Source organism: Neomonachus schauinslandi, chromosome 3 (genome assembly GCF_002201575.2).
Source record: "Neomonachus schauinslandi chromosome 3, ASM220157v2, whole genome shotgun sequence".
In the NCBI taxonomy this organism is placed as follows: domain Eukaryota; kingdom Metazoa; phylum Chordata; class Mammalia; order Carnivora; family Phocidae; genus Neomonachus; species Neomonachus schauinslandi.
In genome coordinates, this window is record NC_058405.1 from 185,370,912 (window position 1) to 185,393,072 (window position 22,161).

General features: G+C 39.2%; 1 protein-coding gene across 1 annotated transcript in view; it reads left to right on the forward strand.

The window, feature by feature from the left end:
* The window catches only part of DIS3L2 (DIS3 like 3'-5' exoribonuclease 2), a 349,227-nt gene that overhangs the window by 148,760 nt on the left and 178,306 nt on the right, over positions 1–22,161 (forward strand). The window contains exons 8-9 of the mRNA XM_021690362.2: positions 2,291–2,391; positions 5,360–5,607. Coding sequence (XP_021546037.2) covers positions 2,291–2,391; positions 5,360–5,607 — 349 coding nt within the window. The remainder of the gene's footprint in view (positions 1–2,290; positions 2,392–5,359; positions 5,608–22,161) is intronic.

The window sequence follows — 22,161 nt, forward strand, 5'->3', positions numbered from 1 at the left end:
TTCCTGACCTCTTAATCTAAATTGTATATTGAGAGAACTCTTTCTCCTTAGAACTGTTCTTTCCTTCTTAGCCTTCATCACAATTTATAACTTTATATTTATTGAGTGGTTGTTTATTGAATATCACTCGCACATTAAAGTATATGTTGTGTAAGGGATGGAACCACATTTCTTTTATTCACTGAATCCTTAGTTCCCATGGCTCAATAAATACACATGGAATAAATGAAGAATTTCATGATTAAACAGTGTGGTAGATCTCTCATTAAACTGACAACTTTGCTATTAGTGTAGCAAGACGTAGTTGTTGGAAACCTATGAAGGTGATTCACCTTTCTAACCTGGCATTGCGTTTCTTCACATTCATTGAACGTATCTATGATGCTCACCTGCAGGGCTAAAAGCTTCAGTTTACTTTATTGGAATGCAGCTTTGAACAAAGCTTTGTTTCTGTCAGGATATCCTTATGAACACAGAACTTGAAAAGGTCATGTGCAGGTGTAATATCTGAAAATCACAATTGGGTTCGCTACCATGGCTAGCCTTCTTTCTTTGATGTAACTGCTGCAGCCTGGCATAACCTTCGGAACAGAAGACTTGCTTGTTGTTGGGATGGGATCTAAAGCAATAGTTATTTTAAGTTGGAACCATCAGTGACTGTGATAGAAGGTTACATGTCTAGGATTTGGGCTGCCGTAGAAAACCCCCTTGATTGCCAACTCTTGAGACTGAAAGTTCAGCTAGTAGATATCTAGGTAGAGTGTACTGGTTCGTGGTATTTCGAGCCTCCTAATCTTTTCTGAATGAACTTGTTCTGCAGAACACATTGGCAAGATATGTTATGGAGCAGATCAACAACTTGTGTGTTTTTTTTTTCTCCCCCAGAGTATAAAAGATGTTCTGGAAGCATCTAATGATCTTGGAATCCTGAACTATGGTCTAAAATAAAAGATGGATATCCTCTTTTACTGAGGGACAGGGTGATCAACAATGGGAAAGTTTTTGTTTGTTTTTTTTGTTTTTGGAAAACAGTGAGAATTCTGCTTTCAGTGGGCACTATGGTAGGCATATTTCAGCCTAGATGGAAAAGCAAACAGTTGATCATTCTTAAGCCCCAGTAGGTCAGATCATGTCAGTGTTTCCAGAGTACGCCCAGAATGGTAAAACTTGGCCTTAAGCTGAGCCTTTGCTAAGAGGCTGAAAAGGTCCTGAAAAGGATTTATTTATTTATTTTGGCCTGGGCAATGTCTAAATGATGATAAGTACAAGTCTCTCTTAGCTATCTGGAGTGGGGCCCACATGAATTTGTTGTGACCCCTAGAATCCAGAAACTCCAGTATAGTTGGATAAGAATATTCTGTGGGAGAACTCTAAAGTAACACATGAAAATACAAAATATTAAATGTTCAAAAGTGTATAATTTGCTGCATTTGTTCATGAGTGGTTTTAATACATCTGGTACAGAGCCTGACTCCCTCTTTATTGGGGAGATGTGGTTTCAGTTTCTTGGGTGAATGTTCATTTTATAAGTTTCTTAAGAAAGGAAATTAAACATTTAAAGACTTTAAATACTCTTTATATAATGTCACAGAGAAAAGCCAGGAAAATCAGGGTTGGCTTTTTTATTTATTTATTTAATAAATATAATCTATTTTCCACCATTTTGTTTGTTATGGCTGGTACCAAAGTACTTTTAAAAGTTAACATTTATTTTGATTTCAGCAGATGTGCATAATAAATTAACCTATCTCTATTCTTCACTGTGGGCTGGGGCAATATTTCACATCTAGTATGTTTGGCATTTTGACACCTAGCCCGTTGAGCTCAGTTCAGCAGTTTGATGCTCTCCACTTGTATGACGCTTAGCATTTGAGTAACAGTAAAAAGATCAAATGTGGCCTGCTGAGCATGAGCATTAATGCAAGTTGGTGATGTGATTGACCTTAGCTAAGTCTCTTAACTACTGTGGGCCTGGGTTTCCTTTTCTGTAAAGTGTGTAGTTTAGGGTAAATGGTGCTCTGAATTTAAAAATCCCACCGGGTGCCTGGGTGGCTCAGTCTGACTCTTGGTTTCGGCTCAGGTTAGGATCTCTTGGGTCACGAGATGGAGACCCATGTTGGCTCCCTGCTCAGCGGGGAGTCTGCTTGAAGATTCTTTCCCTCTGCCCCTCCCCCCACTCTTCCTAAAAAAATTAAATAAATCTTAAAAAAAAAAATCCTATGAGTCTATATGCCTAATAGATATGCACCTAACTGATTCCTCTTCTCTTTTTCTTCTCTTCTTATTTTAGGAAAAGAGGATGCTGATGCTCCAGTTACAAAAGATGAGAGCACCTCCATGTCACAGGACCCAAGAGCTTTACCAGAGAAATCTCTGCAAAGATCAGCAAAGGTCATTGCCCACAGATTTTCTGCACATGTCCAAATGACTGTCACCTGAGCCACCTGTCAGGGGTATCTCATGCAGTTCAGTTAGGACTGTAGTTGATTAGTTAATCAGAAAAGTCAGTGGAAGCAAGGAGTCATAAAAAGCTAATACTTTGTATAAGTTTAAAGACATACATATATGTTGATTTGCCTGTGTTTGGATGAAGGTCCACAGCCTTTTCTTTTTGTGTGGGTATGTTTATTGAAGTTCTGCATTATCTTTTTCTGCTTAAACCACACTTGTAATGTGACGTCTTTGATTTCCAGTTTGGGTTATGTAAAGTGGAATGAGAATTTAGGCACCACGTGAAGCAATACAAATATAGACTCCTTCTAGATTCTTAGTTTTTTGCTTCAATTTTTTTTATTGTTGTCATGTCCATATCTAATTCAAAAGTAAGTTTTTAATGTCTTTTTTAGTTTTCCCCAAGTATTTAATTTAGTTATTATAGACACAAAAAATTGCTTTTGCATCCTGTCTGTTAGTTTGCGTAGTTCCAATTTTATTTTTCAATTATATATACTAGTGGCTTATTCAGATATGGGATCAAACATGGCTGACCCTAGCTATGCAGATAGCTCATGGTAGAAGAAGTGGTTCAATAGGTGGTAATAGGCATGAAGCTTTCTCTACCAGAGGCATCCTTCAGCATGTTCAGCGTGCAGTGGTAGGGTTGTCACCTCAATCTAGCAAGTGGGTTAAGACAGTACCTCTTGCATATTGACATGAGGAATTTCTAAATTATATTACATATATGTTACCCTCAACTGCCTATCCAGTTATTTTAATAAGCATTTTGAATACTAACCATATGCCCATATACCAGGCAGCATGTTAGGAGATTATAATGAATGGAGAACCTGTGGGCTAGATCTGGCTTACAGACTTGTGTTTTGTGTGACCTGTGCAGCATTTAAAAGTTTTGACTAAGTAGCCTATTAAAAAAAGAGAGAGAGAGAGACTTCTGGCTTCTCTTGACTAAACAAAACATCTGGCAACACTGGGCCACATTCTTAAATGACTTCAGTCAGAGCTGAGTACAGGCAACCCTCTGTAGATGGAACTTGTGTTCTGCAATTTGCTACTGCCCCCCCCCAATGGTACCCTCTCACTTGCTGGGTTTGTTTGGGTTTTTTTTGGATAGTTTCTTAGTGTATTCAATCTAAAAGCACAAGGCAAAACAGCACTTGTATGCAAAACTTATGCTGTCGTCAAGTCATTTCTACTACAACTAATGTATGAATCACAGGTAATGTCAAGCTGCTTCATACCCTTCTCGTGCTGTCAGATATTAAAGCAAGAAGCAAGGACTTCTCGTTCAGACAAGATGGCATAGACTCGTTTCTCCTTGCTCTTTCCTATTAGTACAACTATAAACCCTGGAAAATAACAGGAAGCAACCATAAGAGAATTCTGAAGGGTGAAGAGAGGAAGGCAAGTTAGTTAGGGACTCCTCTCTATTCCCCCAGAGGTAGTAGATGGCTGGGGAATGCCAGTAAGGAGGATCCTGCCACAGCAGGTATGTGGTCCAGGAAACCTTTTTCCTCATGGGTCTGAGACACTGCTTTCCCACCCAGAGACACTGGGCAGTCAGGTAGCACCTGAACCTTTGCTCAGGGATCAACGTGCAATGCTGACAAGTAATTCCAGTGAAGGTGTCAAAGTGCAGACTGTCCGCAGTGGGAAAGGGAAACAGTTCAGGAAGAAGAACTTCCCAGGGTGGGTGAGGGGATTCACTTTCTTCAAGAATGCTTTTCTCTTGGTGGAAATAGTACGTCCTTGTAGTGGTGTGGTGGCCTGAGTCTTTGCCTGGTGAAATGAGAGAGTGGATTTAATGTTGGAAAGAAGGAAGGTGAAAAGGTTTCCAGCCTTTTTGTTTTTGTTTTTTTTTTAGAGAGGGAGAGAAAGAGAGTGAGTGGCGGTGGGGGGGTGGGAGGAGGGGAGGAGAGAATCTTAGGCAGGCTCCACACCCAGTGTAGAGCCCCACATGGGGCTCAGTCTCAACCCCGAGATCGTGACCTGAGCTGAAATCAAGAGTCGGATCCCCAGCCAACAGAGTCACCCAGGCACCCTGGTTTCCAGCTTTTAAAGACATAATAAAGACCAATTCCTTATTTATATTTAATAACATTTTTTAAAAAGCAACTGTTGTGTTGTTCATGTGAGAAAAATGTAATGCAGAGCAAATACTTGGAACCATACTTCCCTGCCGGAGTCTTACATATGTCCTTAAGACATAGATCTTGGTTATAAAAGCACTTTCATCTAATTGATCCATGTATTGCATGGTTTTCCTTGGATAGATATGCTCACTGGATACTAAGTTGTTGCAACTTAAATACGCATTACTTAGCGGGGCACGTGGGTGGCTCAGTCGGTTGAGCATCTGCCTTTGGCTCAGGTCATGATCCCAGGCTGCTGTGATCGAGCCCCACATCGCGCCCGGCAATGGGCTCTCTGCTCGGTGGGGAGCATGCTTCTCCCTCTCCCTCTGCCTGCCACTACCCCTGCTTGTGCTCTCTCTCTCTCTGTCAAATAAATAAATAAAATCTTTAAAAAATATATACACATTAGGGGCGCCTGGGTGGCTCAGTCGTTAAGCGTCTGCCTTCAGCTCAGGTCATGATCCCAGGGTCCTGGGATCGAGCCCCGCATCAGGCTGCCTGCTCTGCGGGAAGCCTGCTTCTCCCTCTCCCACTCCCTCTGCTTGTGTTCCCTCTCTTGCTGTGTTGCTCTCTCTCAAATAAGTAAATAAAATCTTTAAAAAAAAAAAAACGCATTACTTAGTCATAGAGCATCACTGAGAGGCACTTCATCTGGACCTAGAAAAACTGCTGGGCCCAGATAGTTGACCTAATAGTATATTGTTGACTTCTCCTGTTATCCAGTCCTGTAGGTAAACAACATTTGACTCTATCTTTGGTGTTTTCAGGTGGTTTACATCTTGGAGAAAAAACATTCCCGGGCAGCAACTGGCTTTCTCAAACTCTTGGCTGATAAGAACAGTGAACTGTTTAGGAAATATGCCTTGTTTTCTCCCTCGGACCACCGAGTGCCTAGAATATATGTGCCTCTCAAGGACTGTCCCCAGGACTTTGTGACCCGGCCTAAAGATTATACCAACACACTGTTCATCTGCCGCATCGTGGACTGGAAGGAGGACAGCAATTTTGCTCTGGGGTAGGTGATCTTTGGCAGGAAAAACCACAGAGTCCAGACAGAACTTATTTTAGGTGGCCTTTTGGTAAACTCTTTTGTGTATTTTAAACATCATTTCTTTATTAAAACATGGGTACTTGGCATATTTGGGTCCTGGTTTTCAGAAATTGTTCTTAACTACCACTTTGACTGGTCACTTGTAGAATTCCTTGAATTGCCAGAAAAAAAAATCACCTTTTTTTGTTTGTTTTTAGTTTGGGGCCTAAAACATAAGCACATTGTGAATCTCTGCTTATTTCCCATTATGTCCTAACCCCTGTTTGTACTTGTGAACTGCGAAGGATTTATTGTATCAAACAATCAGACTCCTCCTTTCAGATGCTAGTGTTAAAATATGCAAAATTCCAGGCATTTCAGGGGACTCCAGTCTCATGCTTTAAAATATAAATATGAAGCCACACGGTGGGGATGGCTGGGTGGTGGAGATAAACAGGTCAGTGGTCCTGGGGCCCCCTCGCAGACCTGTTTCATGTCTTCCTTCAGCTGTTGTCGCAAAAAGACAAAAAGCAGGTCTTGGACATGGAGGAGGAGGATTTGTGGCCAGAGCTGCTGGATAGTGGCAGGATTGAGATTTGTGTCTGACTGATGCCAGCCAGACTGTCCTGGATAAATTCTCTGCTATGCCCGTTCCCATCCAGCAGTGGAACAACAATGTCTGCTTTCAGGTCACCCACGTGTTCTCCAACATCAAGATGGGTGTCCACTTTGTGTCTTTCAAACACTGGGGCCAGGACACACAGTTCTGGGCTGGTCACTGTGGAGCTCGTGTGACCAATTCCAGTGTGGTCGTGCGGGCACAGCTGTCTTAGTCAAGGGCTGTCCCTGCAAAACAACCTGACTGGTGCCTTCCAGGTCCAGGGACCATTAGCCAGGACTTCTCATTAACCCAAGGGCAAGTACCTCCCTGGCATCCTGGGTGCTCCAGGGTCCATTCGAGGGTCGTGCTGGGCCCCCTCTTCAGGTTCTGGAAATTACTAGAAGAGAGTTCTTTCTTCAGAGCTACACACTGCTGTTATAGGGCAGTCCTTCCCCTGATGGTGAGCACAGAGGAATGCTGGTGTTAGAGAGGGCTCTTTGTCCTCCCCCTGGAGACCCTCTGATTCAGCCCCAGTCCCCTCTGCCCTGTCTCCTCTCCTTTCTGCTTTCAGGGGCTTTATCAGTCCCTTTAGAAAAGGCCTCTCATCTCAAGTTAAAAATCTCTTCCTTACGGCTGGGAAAATTCCAGCCACCTTGGGTGGCAAACTTACCCTCCCGCAGTTTCAAGGCTGGGACCAAGTCTCGCAGGTGAAAGTCGGTCAGCTCAAAAAATGTTTGGAGATCTTCAAAGACCCCTGTGATTGCATGGTGTATTGTATGATGTATAAAATTTTTTATTTTGAAATTTTCCATAAACATTGAGAGAATAATATATCAGCAACAACTATCTGCCAATCATATGTAATAAATGTATTATTTTGCAAAAAAAAATATGAAAGTATATTTTAATGATGTGCTTTTTTGGTATTGATCTTTCATAGGTTTTACTTATGACATTAAAAATTAAATTACCTGACTATAAGTAGGAAAGGGTACCATATTTTTATGGGAGGTGTCAGAAATCAGTTTAACTTAAATATAGGTTATGAGGTCACAGAGCATCATGGATAGCCAATTCATTTTGATCTGAAGAAACTGCTGGACCCAGCTGTTTGATCAAAAGCTGTATCTGTTTTCTTCTTACAGTTGTATTCATTTTGAAAGAAAGGCAATAGTAAGTTTTAGCTGTATTTTTAGCCCTTTAAGATGGTGTCTGGTTTATGCATCACACAAAATGAAAATAAAGGTATACAAGCTAGAAAAGTTTATTCTGATGCTTTTAAGCCAGTTTGGTGACTTGCTTGCTGGTCATCTGACATGTACAGGATGGGCCCTTATGGGAATGTCCTGTGGTTATGAGTACCAACACTGAATAGATGGCCACTATGTATTGCTTTTATCAGATTTGTTCTATACTTAGCCTCTTATGCCTAACAAAGTAAGCTAAATCAAATCTGTGTGTTAAACCTCATGCCATTTAAGAAACACTGTCCTGTGCCACTTTTTCAGTGATGTGAAGATCAGTGTGATTTATATGATCTCAGAGCCGCTCAGGAACAATTCTACTTTCTTTTTTGCTCTCAAGTGAAGTGATTGCAATATCATCATTTTTAAGCCTAACTCGTTATCCAAAAGTGACGTCAACCCCTTGAGTCCTACATAGTCCTTCTCTGAGGCTTGCCAGTCTCTCACCATCAGCTCCAAAGGCCTGATAATGGCTGTGCCACCTGGCCCCTGATGATTGTGCCTGCCACACTCTGCTTGGCAGTGAAAAGGAAAGACTTTCACATCAAAGCAGGAAATCCAGCCTTGTCTTTTATCTGCCTTTCTGTCTTATCCCATTGTGTGTACTTGATTGGACTACTTCCTTAGTCGTCAAGTTGTAAGGGTGTAGTCAAGAAATCTTCATGATGTGAGTTTCTCTTATTGCTGGAATGGTCTTAAAGGTTCCTTTTTCACAGCTGAGCCATTACTTCATCAAGAACTCTTTTCCTTGTGGGTAAATTACAACAATAGTTGAAAAAGGAGTCAAGCCTTTGAAGTAGCAAGGACATTTGTAAGAGAGAACATTTAAAAATAATGGCCATATATTAATCATGTACTTCTCAAAATAAAAATATTTGAAGGTTCTTATACTTGCATGGAAACACAACTAAGTTTTTCTCTACCTTCTTAGTATAGAGACAGCAAAAGTTGTCATTTATGGAAATATGCCTTTTAAGATCTTAGTGAAGAAGAGAAAATTTATCTGAAGAAAGAAAGAAAATATGGCAGGCTCTCCTGATGAAGTTCTCAGATGGCGTGTCTCTCCTGAGGGGTGCAGGCTGCAGCTGTTGAGCCTGTTGGGGGTCGCCTTGCCATTTTGTTCTGGCTATCAGTTACTGATCTTTAGGGACTGAGGTCACTGTTTCCCAGTCAGAACATGCTGTGCTAGGACTGCTTGGGCTTCCTCTCTCATCTTGCCAGGTTTGGACCAGGAATGTAAAGGTGGTGCTTGCTGTGGGTGTTTGTGGTCAACTTCCCCAGAAACTCTGCCCAAAAGCTGAGGTTAGCAACCCAAAAGTGACTTCCTTCTGAATTTTTTCCCTGCCCCTACACTCTGCTCTTAAAAAGTTTTGAACTTCTTCTGTCTTTGTCATTGCTACTAATTATTCAAGCCCAAGGTCATTTACTTCTTCTGTAGATAAATACAGTTCATGAGACAGGCATTGATCAACTATGTTTAAGTCACTCTGCTATATTTTGTGAGAAATACAAAGGTAAACAAGGTATGGTTTCCTTATTCAAAGAAATTATAGCCTAACACAGAAGGACTTGTACTTAAATGTCACAGGATTAATTTGATTCTAAGAAATGGAATCCTGTTTGAGCTAATTTAAATAAAAGTGGAAATTAATATAAGAAACTGGTGGTTCTCCTAAACCCGAGGGCAGGAAATGGAGGCAGGCCTCATGAGGATCTCAAAACTAACAAGGTGGCAAAAGAATCACAGCTTCTCTCTTGACAATCCTGACAAGTCCAGCCACCTACCTGGCATCTTTTCTGTACCCCTTTCTGCACATGAGCTGTATTATTCTGCATCACTCTACACAGTAGCCGTCTGCCTGCTCAAAAGCGTACAAGGCCCCCAAATGGCACTGCCTGTCCTCTGCAGGTCACATACTGAAGTCTAGATCACGATACAGAATTTCTAGGGTAGAAAATCTTATTGGTCTAGCTTGAGACAGTTATTTGCCCTGATCAGTAGTTTTAACCAGAGGTAATGGTCCAAGGTCCTATGCCCACTGCCCAGTCAGCAGGGACTGTGGGACTTGAGTCTCTGGGAGCGAGTGTGGATAAAGCAGACAGACCGAATGGCCTGTCTCTTTAGCTCTAGCTGTAGTATGAAGCAGAATGTTGTAAGTTCTTCCATAGGAATAAAGTAGTTTTGTGGAAGTTTACCGGACATGGGTGAAGGGAGAAATCTAGGATTGTTTCTGGGAAAACGGAAGCCTCTTTGCTGAAAGATCACTCAGACAGAGAGTCCAGAGTGAACGGGAGGGGACAGGACTGAAAGCAAGCAGTCGTAACAGGCTATTGTATTAGCACAGAGGAGATCTGGAGAACCCAAAGTAAATGAATTGCAGTGAAGGAAGCAAAAGGAATGAAAAGATTCAGAGAGGCTGAGGAAGGTGAATTCTCCCAGAGGTGATGACCAATTAGAAATGGGGCATGAACGAGAAGGATAGAACCTCGGGAACCAGGTCTCTGACTTGAGTGTTGGGGAGACGACAGTGGCATTTCATCCCGATGCACTGCGAGCAGGCTCAGCTCCTGTCTTTCCCTTCTCTCATCGCTTGCCGTTTCCCAAGCTGACTGTGTGTGTTCGTAGTTCCAGACGTTTGCACACTACGCTTGCTTTCCCAGCAGTGGATTTCTCTTCTCCCTGCTGTTTGTTTAGTGAAATACTCAACTTTTAAACTTAACTCCTTTGTCCACTTGAAAAATGTTCCCTGAGTCCTCCCTCCTGGGTGCTCCCATAGTTTGTAATACTACCATTATCGTAGCTCTGGCCTATTTGTATTGTAATTGCTTGTGGAAGTCATCTACTTGGCCATGAGTTCCTTTAGGACAAGGATACTCAGTGTCCCCTTCCATGTAAGCATTGCTTCTCTGGCAGCCCTAGTGGAACTTTGGCGCCTCCCCCTAAGGGGAGACCAAAGACTGTTACAGTACTGGAGACCTTTGGGTGTTAGAAAGTTATTTTTCATCTTGTTCTTCGAGCTGTCATGAAAGATCTCAATTCAGCCTTGGTTACCTCTGTACGTCATATCTGCCACATTTGCATGAATCTTAGTCCTGTAATACTAACAAAAACCTAAAGGTAAGCTGTTCTCAGTGAACCCTTGCTGGCTTTTAGGGATCACTGCTGATTGTTATACATCACAACATATTTAGTACTTTTCCTATTTGGTACGAGACTCTTGTCCAGGATACTTAAAAAGCCACATTGGTTTCCTCACTGGAATGATTTGTAATTATGTAATCAGATTTACAGTTTTAAGAGCTTCCCAATCCTCTTAAATCATCTTTCCCTTTAGAAACTCTTATGGTGAAATTCATGCCTGTATTTTCTCAGACCTTTGTGAAATCTGCTATCCTAAAGTCCAGAGTTTATAGTCACAGCCTTCCCTTCCAGGAGGTTATGAACATGGAGATATCGTGGTCACTTTCTCCTGGATTTGTCATGGTTTCTTCTTGAATATGGAAGGATAAATCTTGAAGAGAATGGAAAAGTTTTATAGGGACTCTTGTAATGACCATGATAGTGTGTCTTGGCAACACTTTAGACTAACTGCAGATATATAACGTGATCTGACCTAGAGCAAATAGACATATTTATATTATTTGCTCTAGCAAACTTCTTTGGTAGCTTTAAGGGATGGGGAGGAGGAAAAATAAATAGGTCAGTGCAGGTATAGCAGGATTGAGAAATTTTGGGTTGAACATGGGGTTGTCTAGGCTTAATGGGAGGCTGTTGAAATGAGGAATAGAGAAGGGGTCACAGTGCTGCTCATTTTAATGAAAGCAAAGGACAGCAGCTTCCACTGGGGAAAGGTGACTGGGTGAGATGAAGGGATTGTGGTGAAGGAGGGAAGTGGTTGGTCGGGGGGGTGGGGGAGGGGGGAGGGCGTTGTCCGTTCTGGTATCTTCATCTCCCAGCTTTGACCCGTCAGGTGCCAGTTATGAGACAATTAGAAATATTTATTGACTGTTGGGAGCAAATACGATACTTTTACTATTCCATTCAGTTTCGATAGATACTGAATTTCTTAGGAGGTAGCTATGAATTGGGGAGGTGGTCATTAAATTATATTAACTTGTATCTAGTAGAGAATGAGATGGTAACTAGGATGGTAAAAAAAACAGACAGGAGGAATTAGTTTTATTGAGGCATAGCCTACAAGATTAGCAAATGAAAAATAGCTCTATCCAATCTTTCCCTCTGTGCAGAAGGAATACTTCACCTTATCAAGAGTGTGTTCCTTATCTGAAGACTCTTCTGAAGAAGAGGCTGAGTTATATAATCCTCTGAACTTGAAACTTAGACTTTATAAGTCCTTTTCAGAGAGTATGGCTTTAGCTGGCTGATAGACAAAAAGCAAATCAGGCTGAGGAGGGGGCTCTTTTTTTTTTTGTGACTGTTGGGCTCCACCTGGTGGCCTCTAAGGATCAGCTTTGGGAAAAGCTAGGTCTTCAACATTGAGAGCATTCTGGTCAAAGCAGAGCAAAAGTAAAAGGGATGGAGGAGAATGGTCCTGAGCCAGGCTTTGGTTATCAAACTGTTCTTTCCCTTGAGCTTTGGGCAATCATGAACACTTCCTCCGTGGTCGTCAGCTTCATCCACAATTTCTCATGCATCTTCTTGAAAATGCCATTTCAAAGTATGAGAGACCCGAGCTACCATCAGCCTTCTCTTATACTCCTTAAACGCGTTCGTCCTCTTTCCCCCTTCACATCAACATTTGGTTCTTCTGTCTCAATCTTCAAGGCCTTCCCTATTGTTGAGCCTTTTTTCTTTTCCACATTCTGCTGTTTTCATTGATCTGCCCACTTTTCCTAACATCCCCATTCCTTACATGCTGCTTCCTGCTTTGTCATGATAATGAGGCAGAAAAAGGGAAAATAATGTGTTCTCTCCTCCTCATTATAGAAAATAATATATAACACATACAGCCAAAGGCATGTTGTATTTGCCACACTTCTTCTTTACTGTGTGTTGTTAACACAACTTCTGGGCTCCAGGTGCAGTTGATGATGGATTGTCCTCCACTTGCAGGTTCTCAAGGATCTGATACCATTGTACCTGTTTGCATGCAGTTTCCAGCATGAACCAATATGCGTGAGAGCATTTGTTTGAGTGATAATCACTACAAGAATGTATGTCCTCCTGTGGATGGCCTAGTTTTAAGGCTAAAACTTTATAACAATATGTGGTGGAGACAGGAGGATGGATGGTTTCAAACACTAATTTTGACTGTTAAGTGTTCCTATTTTCTCTGAGGCAAAGAGGCCAATTTGAGGGACTCTTTTGCTTAATTTCTTGTATCTGTAGCTGGTCCCTTCCCCTCAATAAGTGACCCGGACCTAATGCTTATTTATATAAAATATTTACACACACACACACAAACACACCCTCCCTATTAACTACAGGAAGTTAGGAATGTTGTTTCGGCATTGTCCCCATTGATTCTACAGTAGGACCCAGTTGTAATGTCATTGATTGTGCATGGGAACCGTATTTGTGGAGGAATTCTGGTGAGTGAGAAATATTGAGGAGGTAATCATTATAAATTACTCTAATGAAGAAAGCTCTCTATCTCAAAACTATTATCAAAATTTGGAAAAATTTTTAATTTTTTGAAATACGTACATATTATATATTTACCATTAAAATTATTTAAAACGTACCACTGAAAGTAAACTTCTAAAATTTCACCCCCAGAAATAATCACTATTAAGGGTTTGGTGTATATTTGTCTAAAATATTGGTTTTTAAATATTTGTTAACATTCATTGCAAAGTGTGTTTCACAGATAAAAGTATATATGTAACACTTATGTAATTTTTGAGTACTGATATTAAAACCAACCCATGAACTCACCACCCAGATTAAGAAATATACCACAGTATTGTTGAAGCACGCTGTGTTCCTCTCTGTCCTAACCGCTAGTTTTTTCCCCAAGAAGTAACCACTTTCTCAAACATGCTAATCAAAATGTGCTTTTCTTTATACTTTACCCATATTTATTATCCCTAAAAGTATTAGTTTTGCTTGTTTCTCAACCTTACAAAAAATACCATGCTACATATATTCTTCTGTGACTTGCTTTTTTCATTTAACATTAATAAATATATTTCATTCATTTTAATTCATAACATTTCCATCTCTTGAAATACACCACAATTTATTTATCTATCAATGGATATTTGGGTTGAACTAAAGTTTTGCTATTAGAATTAATGCTCCTATGATCATTCCATTGCTTACTAACTAAAGTTTCTCTAGACTCTACTTAAGAGTAAAATTAATGCATCACACATATGTGCATGTTAAACTTTACAACTTTATAGCCAAACCATTTTGCAAAGTGGCCGTGCCTGTTTTTAGTTCTCCCAGTAGTATGTAAGAGTGTCTGTTGCTTCACATTCTTATCAACACTGGATATAGTTAGACTCTTCCATTTTTGCCATTCAAGTGGGTGTAAAATGGTATGTTGTGATGTTAATTTATATTTTCCCAATTACTAATGAGATTGCATCTTTTCATATATTTATGGTCATTATGTTTTCTGGAAAATGTCTTCGTATCTTTTACATTTTTTTCACAGTTACGTTTTTGTTTAGATAAATTTTCAGAAATTGCAAAACGATACAGAGAGTTCCTATATACCTTTAGCCAGCTTCTCCTTATGTTAACATCTTACATTACCACAGAATATTTATGAAAACCAAGAAATTAATCTTGGTATGATACTATTAAATAAAAGTATAGAACTTATTCAAATCTTACAAGTTTTTCCACTAACATCCTTTTTCTATTTGAGAAACTGGTCCAGAGTCCTACACTGCAGTTAGCTGTCACGTTGCTGCAGCTGTTCCAGTTTGTGACAATTTGTCAGCCTTGTCTTTCATGACCTTGACACTTTCGAGGAGTACTGGTCAGTGATTTTGTAGAATGTTTCTCAGCTTGGATTTGTCTAACATTTTCTCATGATTAGACTGAGATTAGGCATCATTGGGAAGGAGAACACAGAGGCAATGTGCGTCATATCAGGGAGTACATGATGTCACTGTGTATTACTGGTGATGTTAACTTTGACCACTTGGCTAAGGAAGTACCTGCCAGAATCCCTAACTTAACTGTTTTCCCCTTGTAATTATTAGATTTGGGGGAAGGTTTTTTTGAGGTTATCCAATTATTCTGTTTCTACTTAAACTTTCACCCCCTCATTTTAGCATTCATTTTTTATTGGGCTGTTACTTGATTTTTTGGAGTTAAAACAGTGTTCTAGGAAGTAATCGTTTTAGCAGTTACTGGTAGGGAAAATATCTTCTTTGCAGTTTATGACTTGTTTTTTCATGTTATTAATGTTAACTTCTAAAGAATAGGCATTTTAAGTTGCATTTTCTAACTTTTTGATACCTGCGTATAGAATTACAATTAACTTTTGTATATTAATCCTGTATCCAGCCATCTTGCTAAATCCCCTTATTAATTTTAATACTTTGGACATAGTTTCCTTTGGATTTTCCATGTGGGTAGTCATATCATTGGTAAGTAATGACAAGTTTGTTTCTTCCTTTCTAATCCCTATAACTTTTATTTCTTTTTCTTATCTTCCTAAACTGGCAACTCATAATTGAAGAGAAGATATTTTCCACACTAATAAGTGATGAAAGTTCAATTTTGAATGAAAGCAATAGTAGGAGGCCTTTTTTTCCCCCTGATATTTTTGAAATGCTAATACTAATAATTTTGCTAATGCGGCAGCTAGTTTTGAAAAGACTCTAGATACCTAAATACATGTCTTTGGGTTTTATTTGTTTGTTTTTACTATCTTCCAATTTTTTTAGTTTTCCTTTGGAGTTTCAAGGAGGAATTGTATGTCCTTTTTCCAGGCTCAAAAGCATCAATTCATTTATTCATTTATTCACTAAACCATTATGTTTTGGGTACCTAAGATGAACAAGTGTCAGTGTAAGATACAAAATAATGTTTATTCTCTTTAGGATGATCCTCTTCATCTGTTGGTAGAGAAGAAGAGATGTACCTAACGCACTATGACACAGCTAGAAAGTGGCATGGGCCAGAAAGTGATAGCACTGAGGAGAGAGATCTACTCTGGAGGACAGGGTGGCTTCCTGGCCTTGCTACTATAGTCCATGAAGGTGAAATGAACGTGGTATATGTTTTGTGGGCCTACTTGAATATGGAAGCCATAAAGGGAGTACCTTTAAGGTAGAAATATATTGCTTAGGGAAGGACCTACTTATAATATTTTTATGCTCTAGAACCAATAGTACCTTGTCAATATGTAGTGAATACCTGCAAGATACATGATGTGAGCAGTCCTGAGATTTTAGTTTTGGTAATAAGAGTGTTACATTTTTTATTGCAGAGTGAAGGACAGGAAAGAGAAGTTTGCTTCTCATGGAAGATATTTTAAAGTATTTTATATTAGTTAGGATGCTTTTAGCACCAAGTGATGGAAAACCCTGACCCAAAATGATTTAAATAGTAAGGGAACATATTATGTTACATAAGTGGGAATCCAGAGGTTGTGCAGGCTACGGGGCTCAGTGACTTGAGGACGTTGGCCCTTTGCTGTCTTCAGTGATCTAGTAGTAGATTCTCTATGGTAGTGAAGACGGCTGCCAGTATGGTCAGACTACATGCCTTCTTGATCACATCAAGCAAGGAAGGGGAAAAGCCTGTCTATCAGCCATGATACTGATCACAGTCTCCAGGGGAACCATTCCCTGATTTTATTAGAATAATGAAGATCTGCCTCTGGAGTTGAAGATGAAATGAGTCCCCCATATGAAAAAGATTAGGTTTCTGTTAGAAAGGATGAAGAGGGGGAATAAATGTAGGGTGGGCAACCAGTACAGGGCATCACAGGTTTTTATTAGATTATAGTAAATGTTTCTATATTTTTTAATTAAAAAATATTACAATATTAAAGGAAGTTTAGAAAATGAGAAAAAATCACTCGTAATAATTAACACCATTTTTTAGCTGTTCCCCTTCAATCTTTTCATAAATGTTTTTACATAGTTAAATTATACCTTTGAACATTTCATTTTTTTGTTTTATGTCATTTTTATGTTGCTACATTTTCAAAATTATTTTTCTAAAGTGCATAATAAACAATTGAACAAAAATGCCACGATTTAGTTTATCATTTACCTGCTATTGAAATCTAGCTTACTTCTTTTACTTCTTTGATTCAGTTTTTTAAAAATAAACTTTATTTTTAGAACAGTGTTAGATTTATAGGAAAATTATTAAGATAGTACAGAGATTTCTTATATGCCCCTGGACCTAGTTTCCCCTATCATTAACATATTAGTATGGTACATTTGTTAAAATTAATGAACTTTAATGTTATTAACTTTAATGTTTAATGAATTTTAAACATTATTAACTGAGGTCCATACTTTTATTCAGAAATCCTTTATTTTTAAAAATTGAATGTCCTTTTTCTGTTCTAGGATACCTATACATTTAGTTGTTGTCATCTCTTTAGGATGTCTTGGCTATGAGCTTCAAAGTTATTTTTGAAGGACATAGTTTAATGCAGAGTAGGCTGAAGTGTGGTTTTTAAGAGAATCAGCCAGACATTTTGATGCAACATTGAATCATAGTTGTCCAAAAGCAGCTGTTACCATCTTTTAAGACAATGGCGAGAAGACAGAAACTTAGAAAGCTATAATATTAGAACTATAATGTATGAAAGAGAAAGTTACTTTCAGTATTCATTTTAAGTTAAAACTTACACCAGAATTAAAAAATGAAAGCAAACCCTTTTGTAAGACAAACAGACAGTGTATGAGTCTGTCCCCTAGTAGGTTGTGCTTTTGTTTAGATGCCAGGGTATTCTGGTTTTTAAGGTAATGGCAGAATTTATGAGTAAATAGCATAAGAGTCTTTCTGGGACATCTAAAGCCCAAAATGCATGAGCTCTTTCAGCATGCTGACCTGTTAGATTTTTGTCTCCTGCAGGCTGTCCAGGCTATGCTGCTCTCAATTATATCTCCAATGAAAATCTATAATAAATTTATTTCAATAAGGTACTTGAGAAATGTTCTCTGGAACTTAGTAAAATAAATGTTAATTACTACTAATAGAAACTTGGAGTCATTGATGACATTGGAAGTCATAACCAAAATATAATTTTGTCTTTATGAGCCATATTGTAATTTTAGTAAACAAATCAAGATTCTTTGGATTCAGAATATAGCCTGGTGAAAATTTTTGCCAGAACAAAAAGCACCAATAAAATAAAAGAAATTTTTTCATTAAATTTCAGTAAAGGTCCAATGCTGGTATGACTTGTTCAGACAATTAATATTAGATCCATCTTCAACTGCTTACTTTTGTCATCCTTCCTTTTCGCCTTCCCTCCCCCACAGAGGTGGATTCAGTACTCAGCACTAGTCGACTTTTTTGGAGAAATTTCTCCATCTCTGGTAGGCCATAGTTCTTCATCTAGTAGTTTTTCAGAAAAAGGTTTATGAAAACTATATTCCTTGAGTTCTTGCACTTAGAAATCTTCGTCTTCAAAATCCAGTAATGTCCCTAGACTATTGTTTCAGTGATGTTTTTCTGTATTAGATTTCCTGAGACATGGCATATATGCCCTTTCTATGCGTAAAATTTCTTTTATTTCAGGAAAGTTGTCTTAATATCTTCCAAATGTTTTCTATTCCACGTATCTAGTTCCTTCCTTCAAGAATACCAGTTATGCTAATGTTGGATGTCTTTCATCTGCCTTTCATATCTGTCTGTTTTCTCTATAATCTCTTAAAAATTCTTTGTACCTTTCAATTTAATTTTTCTCAACTTCTGTCAAGCTATACCTTGATGAACCTTATTTTTTTAGAGTCAGTTTTTCATTAGTTACCTCCTGTATGACCTTCATTTTTGTAGTGGATTTATTTTTTTCTACTTATTTCCTAGGTCTGAAGCACTAGTTTTTTTTTTTTTTTTTTCCTTTTTTTCCTAGTTTTTTTTTTATTCTTATGTTAATCCCCATACATTCCATCATTAGTTTTAGATGAAGTGTTCCATGATTCATTGTTTGTGCATAACACCCAGTGCTCCATGCAGAATGTGCCCTCCTCAATACCCACCACCAGGCTAACCCATCCTCCCACCCCCCTCCCCTCTAGAACCCTGTTTGTTTTTCAGAGTCCATCGTCTCTCATGGTTCGTCTACCCCTCCGATTTCCCCCGCTTCATTCTTCCCCTCCCGCTACCTTCTTCTTCTTCTTTTTTTTTTTTCCTTAACATATATTGCATTATTTGTTTCAGAGGTACAGATCTGAGATTCAACAGTCTTGCACAATTCACAGCGCTTACCAGAGCACATACCCTCCCCAGTGTCTATCACCCAGTCACCCCATCCTTCCCACCCCACCCCCCACTCCAGCAACCCTCAGTTTGTTTCCTGAGATTAAGAATTCCTCATATCAGTGAGATCATATGATACATGTCTTTCTCTGTTTGACTTATTTCACTCAACATAATACCCTCCAGTTCCATCCACGTCGTTGCAAATGGCAAGATCTCATTCCTTTTGATGGCTGCATAATATTCCATTGTATATATATATATATATATACCACCTCTTCTTTATCCATTCATCTGTTGATGGACATCTTGGCTCTTTCCACAGTTTGGCTATTGTGGACATTGCTGCTATAAACATCGGGGTGCACGTACCCCTTCGGATCCCTACTTTTGTATCTTTGGGGTAAATACCCAGTAGTGCAATTGCTGGATCATATGGTAGCTCTATTTTCAACTTTTTGAGGAACCTCCATACAGTTTTCCAGAGTGGCTGCACCAGCTTGCATTCCCACCAACAGTGTAGGAGGGTTCCCCTTTCTCCGCATCCCCGCCAACATCTGTCATTTCCTGACTTGTTAATTTTAGCCATTCTGACTGGTGTGAGGTGGTATCTCATTGAGGTTTTGATTTGGATTTCCCTGATGCCGAGCGATATTGAGCACTTTTTCATGTGTCTGTTGGCCATTTGGATGTCTTCTTTGGAAAAATGTCTGTTCATGTCTTCTGCCCATTTCTTGATTGGATTCTTTGTTCTTTGGGTGTTGAGTTTGATGAGTTCTTTATAGATTTTGGATACTAGCCCTTTATCTGATATGTCATTTGCAAATATCTTCTCCCATTCTGTCGGTTGTCTTTTGGTTTTGTTGACTGTTTCCTTTGCTTTGCAAAAGCTTTTTATCTTGATGAAGTCCCAATAGTTCATTTTTGCCCTTGCCTCCCTTGCCTTTGGCGATGTTTCTAGGAAGAAGTTGCTTCGGCTGAGGTCAAAGAGGTTGCTGCCTGTGTTCTCCTTTAGGATTTTGATGGACTCCTGTCTCACATTGAGGTCTTTCACCCATTTGGAGTCTATTTTTGTGTGTGGTGTAAGGAAATGGTCCAGTTTCATTCTTCTGCATGTGGCTATCCAATTTTCCCAACACCATTTGTTGAAGAGACTGTCTTTGTTCCATTGGACATTCTTTCCTGCTTTGTCAAAGATGAGTTGACCATAGAGTTGAGGGTCCATTTCTGGGCTCTCTATTCTGTTCCATTGATCTATGTGTCTGTTTTTGTGCCAGTACCATGCTGTCTTGATGATGACAGCTTTGTAATAGAGCTGGAAGTCCGGAATTGTGATGCCGCCGGCTTTGCTTTTCTTTTTCAACATTCCTCTGGCTATGCGGGGTCTTTTCTGGTTCCATACAAATTTTAGGATTATTTGTTCCATTTCTTTGAAAAAAGTGGATGGTATTTTGATGGGGATTGCATTGAATGTGTAGATTGCTCTAGGTAGCATTGACATCTTCACAATATTTGTTCTTCCGATCCATGAGCACGGAACGTTTTTCCATTTCTTTGTGTCTTCCTCAATTTCTTTCATGAGTATTTTATAGTTTTCTGAGTACAGATCCTTTGTCTCTTTGGTTAGATTTATTCCTAGGTATCTTATGGTTTTGGGTGCAATTGTAAATGGGATCGACTCCTTAATTTCTCTTTCTTCTGTCTTGTTGTTGGTGTATAGGAATGCCACTGACTTCTGTGCATTGATTTTATATCCTGCCACTTTACTGAATTCCTGTATGAGTTCTAGCAGTTTTGGGGTGGAGTCTTTTGGGTTTTCCACATAAAGTATCATATCATCTGCAAAGAGTGAGAGTTTGACTTCTTCCTTGCCAATTTGGATGCCTTTGATTTCTTTTTGTTGTCTGATTGCTGTGGCTAGGACTTCCAATACTATGTTGAATAGCAGTGGTGATAGTGGACATCCCTGCCGCGTTCCTGACCTTAGGGGGAAAGCTCTCAGTTTTTCCCCATTGAGAATGATATTCGCTGTAGGTTTTTCATAGATGGCTTTTATGAAATTGAGGTATGTACCCTCTATCCCTATACTCTGAAGAGTTTTAATCAAGAAAGGATGCTGTACTTTGTCAAATGCTTTTTCTGCATCTATTGAGAGGATCATATGATTCTTGTTCTTTCTTTTGTTAATGTATTGTATCACATTGATTGATTTGCAGATGTTGAACCAACCTTGCAGCCCAGGGATAAATCCCACTTGGTCATGGTGAATAATCCTTTTAATGTACTGTTGGATCCTATTGGCTAGTATTTTGGTGAGAATTTTTGCATCCATGTTCATCAGGGATATTGGTCTGTAATTCTCCTTTTTGATGGGGTCTTTGTCTGGTTTTGGGATCAAGGTAATGCTGGCCTCATAAAATGAGTTTGGAAGTTTTCCTTCCATTTCTATTTTTTGGAACAGTTTCAGAAGAATAGGTATTAATTCTTCTTGAAATGTTTGGTAGAATTCCCCTGGGAAGCCATCTGGCCCTGGGCTTTTGTTTTTTGGGAGATTTTTGATGACTGCTTCAATTTCCTTAGTGGTTATAGGTCTGTTCAGGTTTTCTATTTCATCCTGGTTCAGTTTTGGTAGTTGGTACATCTCTAGGAATGCATCCATTTCTTCCAGGTTATTTAATTTGCTGGCATAGAGTTGCTCATAATATGTTCTTATAATTGTTTGTACTTCTTTGGTGTTGGTTGTGATCTCTCCTCTTTCATTCATGATTTTGTTGATTTGGGTCATTTCTCTTCTCTTTTTGATAAGTCTGGCCAGGGGTTTATCAATCTTGTTAATTCTTTCAAAGAACCAGCTCCTAGTTTCGTTGATCTGTTCTACTGTTCTTTTAGTTTCTATTTCATTGATTTCTGCTCTGATCTTTATTATTTCTCTTCTCCTGCTGGGTTTAGGCTTTATTTGCTGTTCTTTCTCCAGCGCCTTTAGGTGTAGGGTTAGGTTGTGTACTTGAGACCTTTCTTGCTTCTTGAGAAAGGCTTGTATTGCTATATACTTTCCTCTTAGGACTGCCTTTGCTGCATCCCAAAGATTTTGAATAGTTGTGTTTTCATTTTCATTGGTTTCCATGTATTTTTTTAATTCTTCTTTAATTTCCTGGTTGACCCATTCGTTCTTCAGTAGGATGCTCTTTAGCCTCCATGTATTTGAGTTCTTTCCAACTTTTGTCTTGTGATTGAGCTCTAGTTTCAAAGCATTGTGGTCTGAAAATAGGCAGGGAATGATTCCAATCTTTTGGTACCGGTTGAGACCTGATTTATGACCT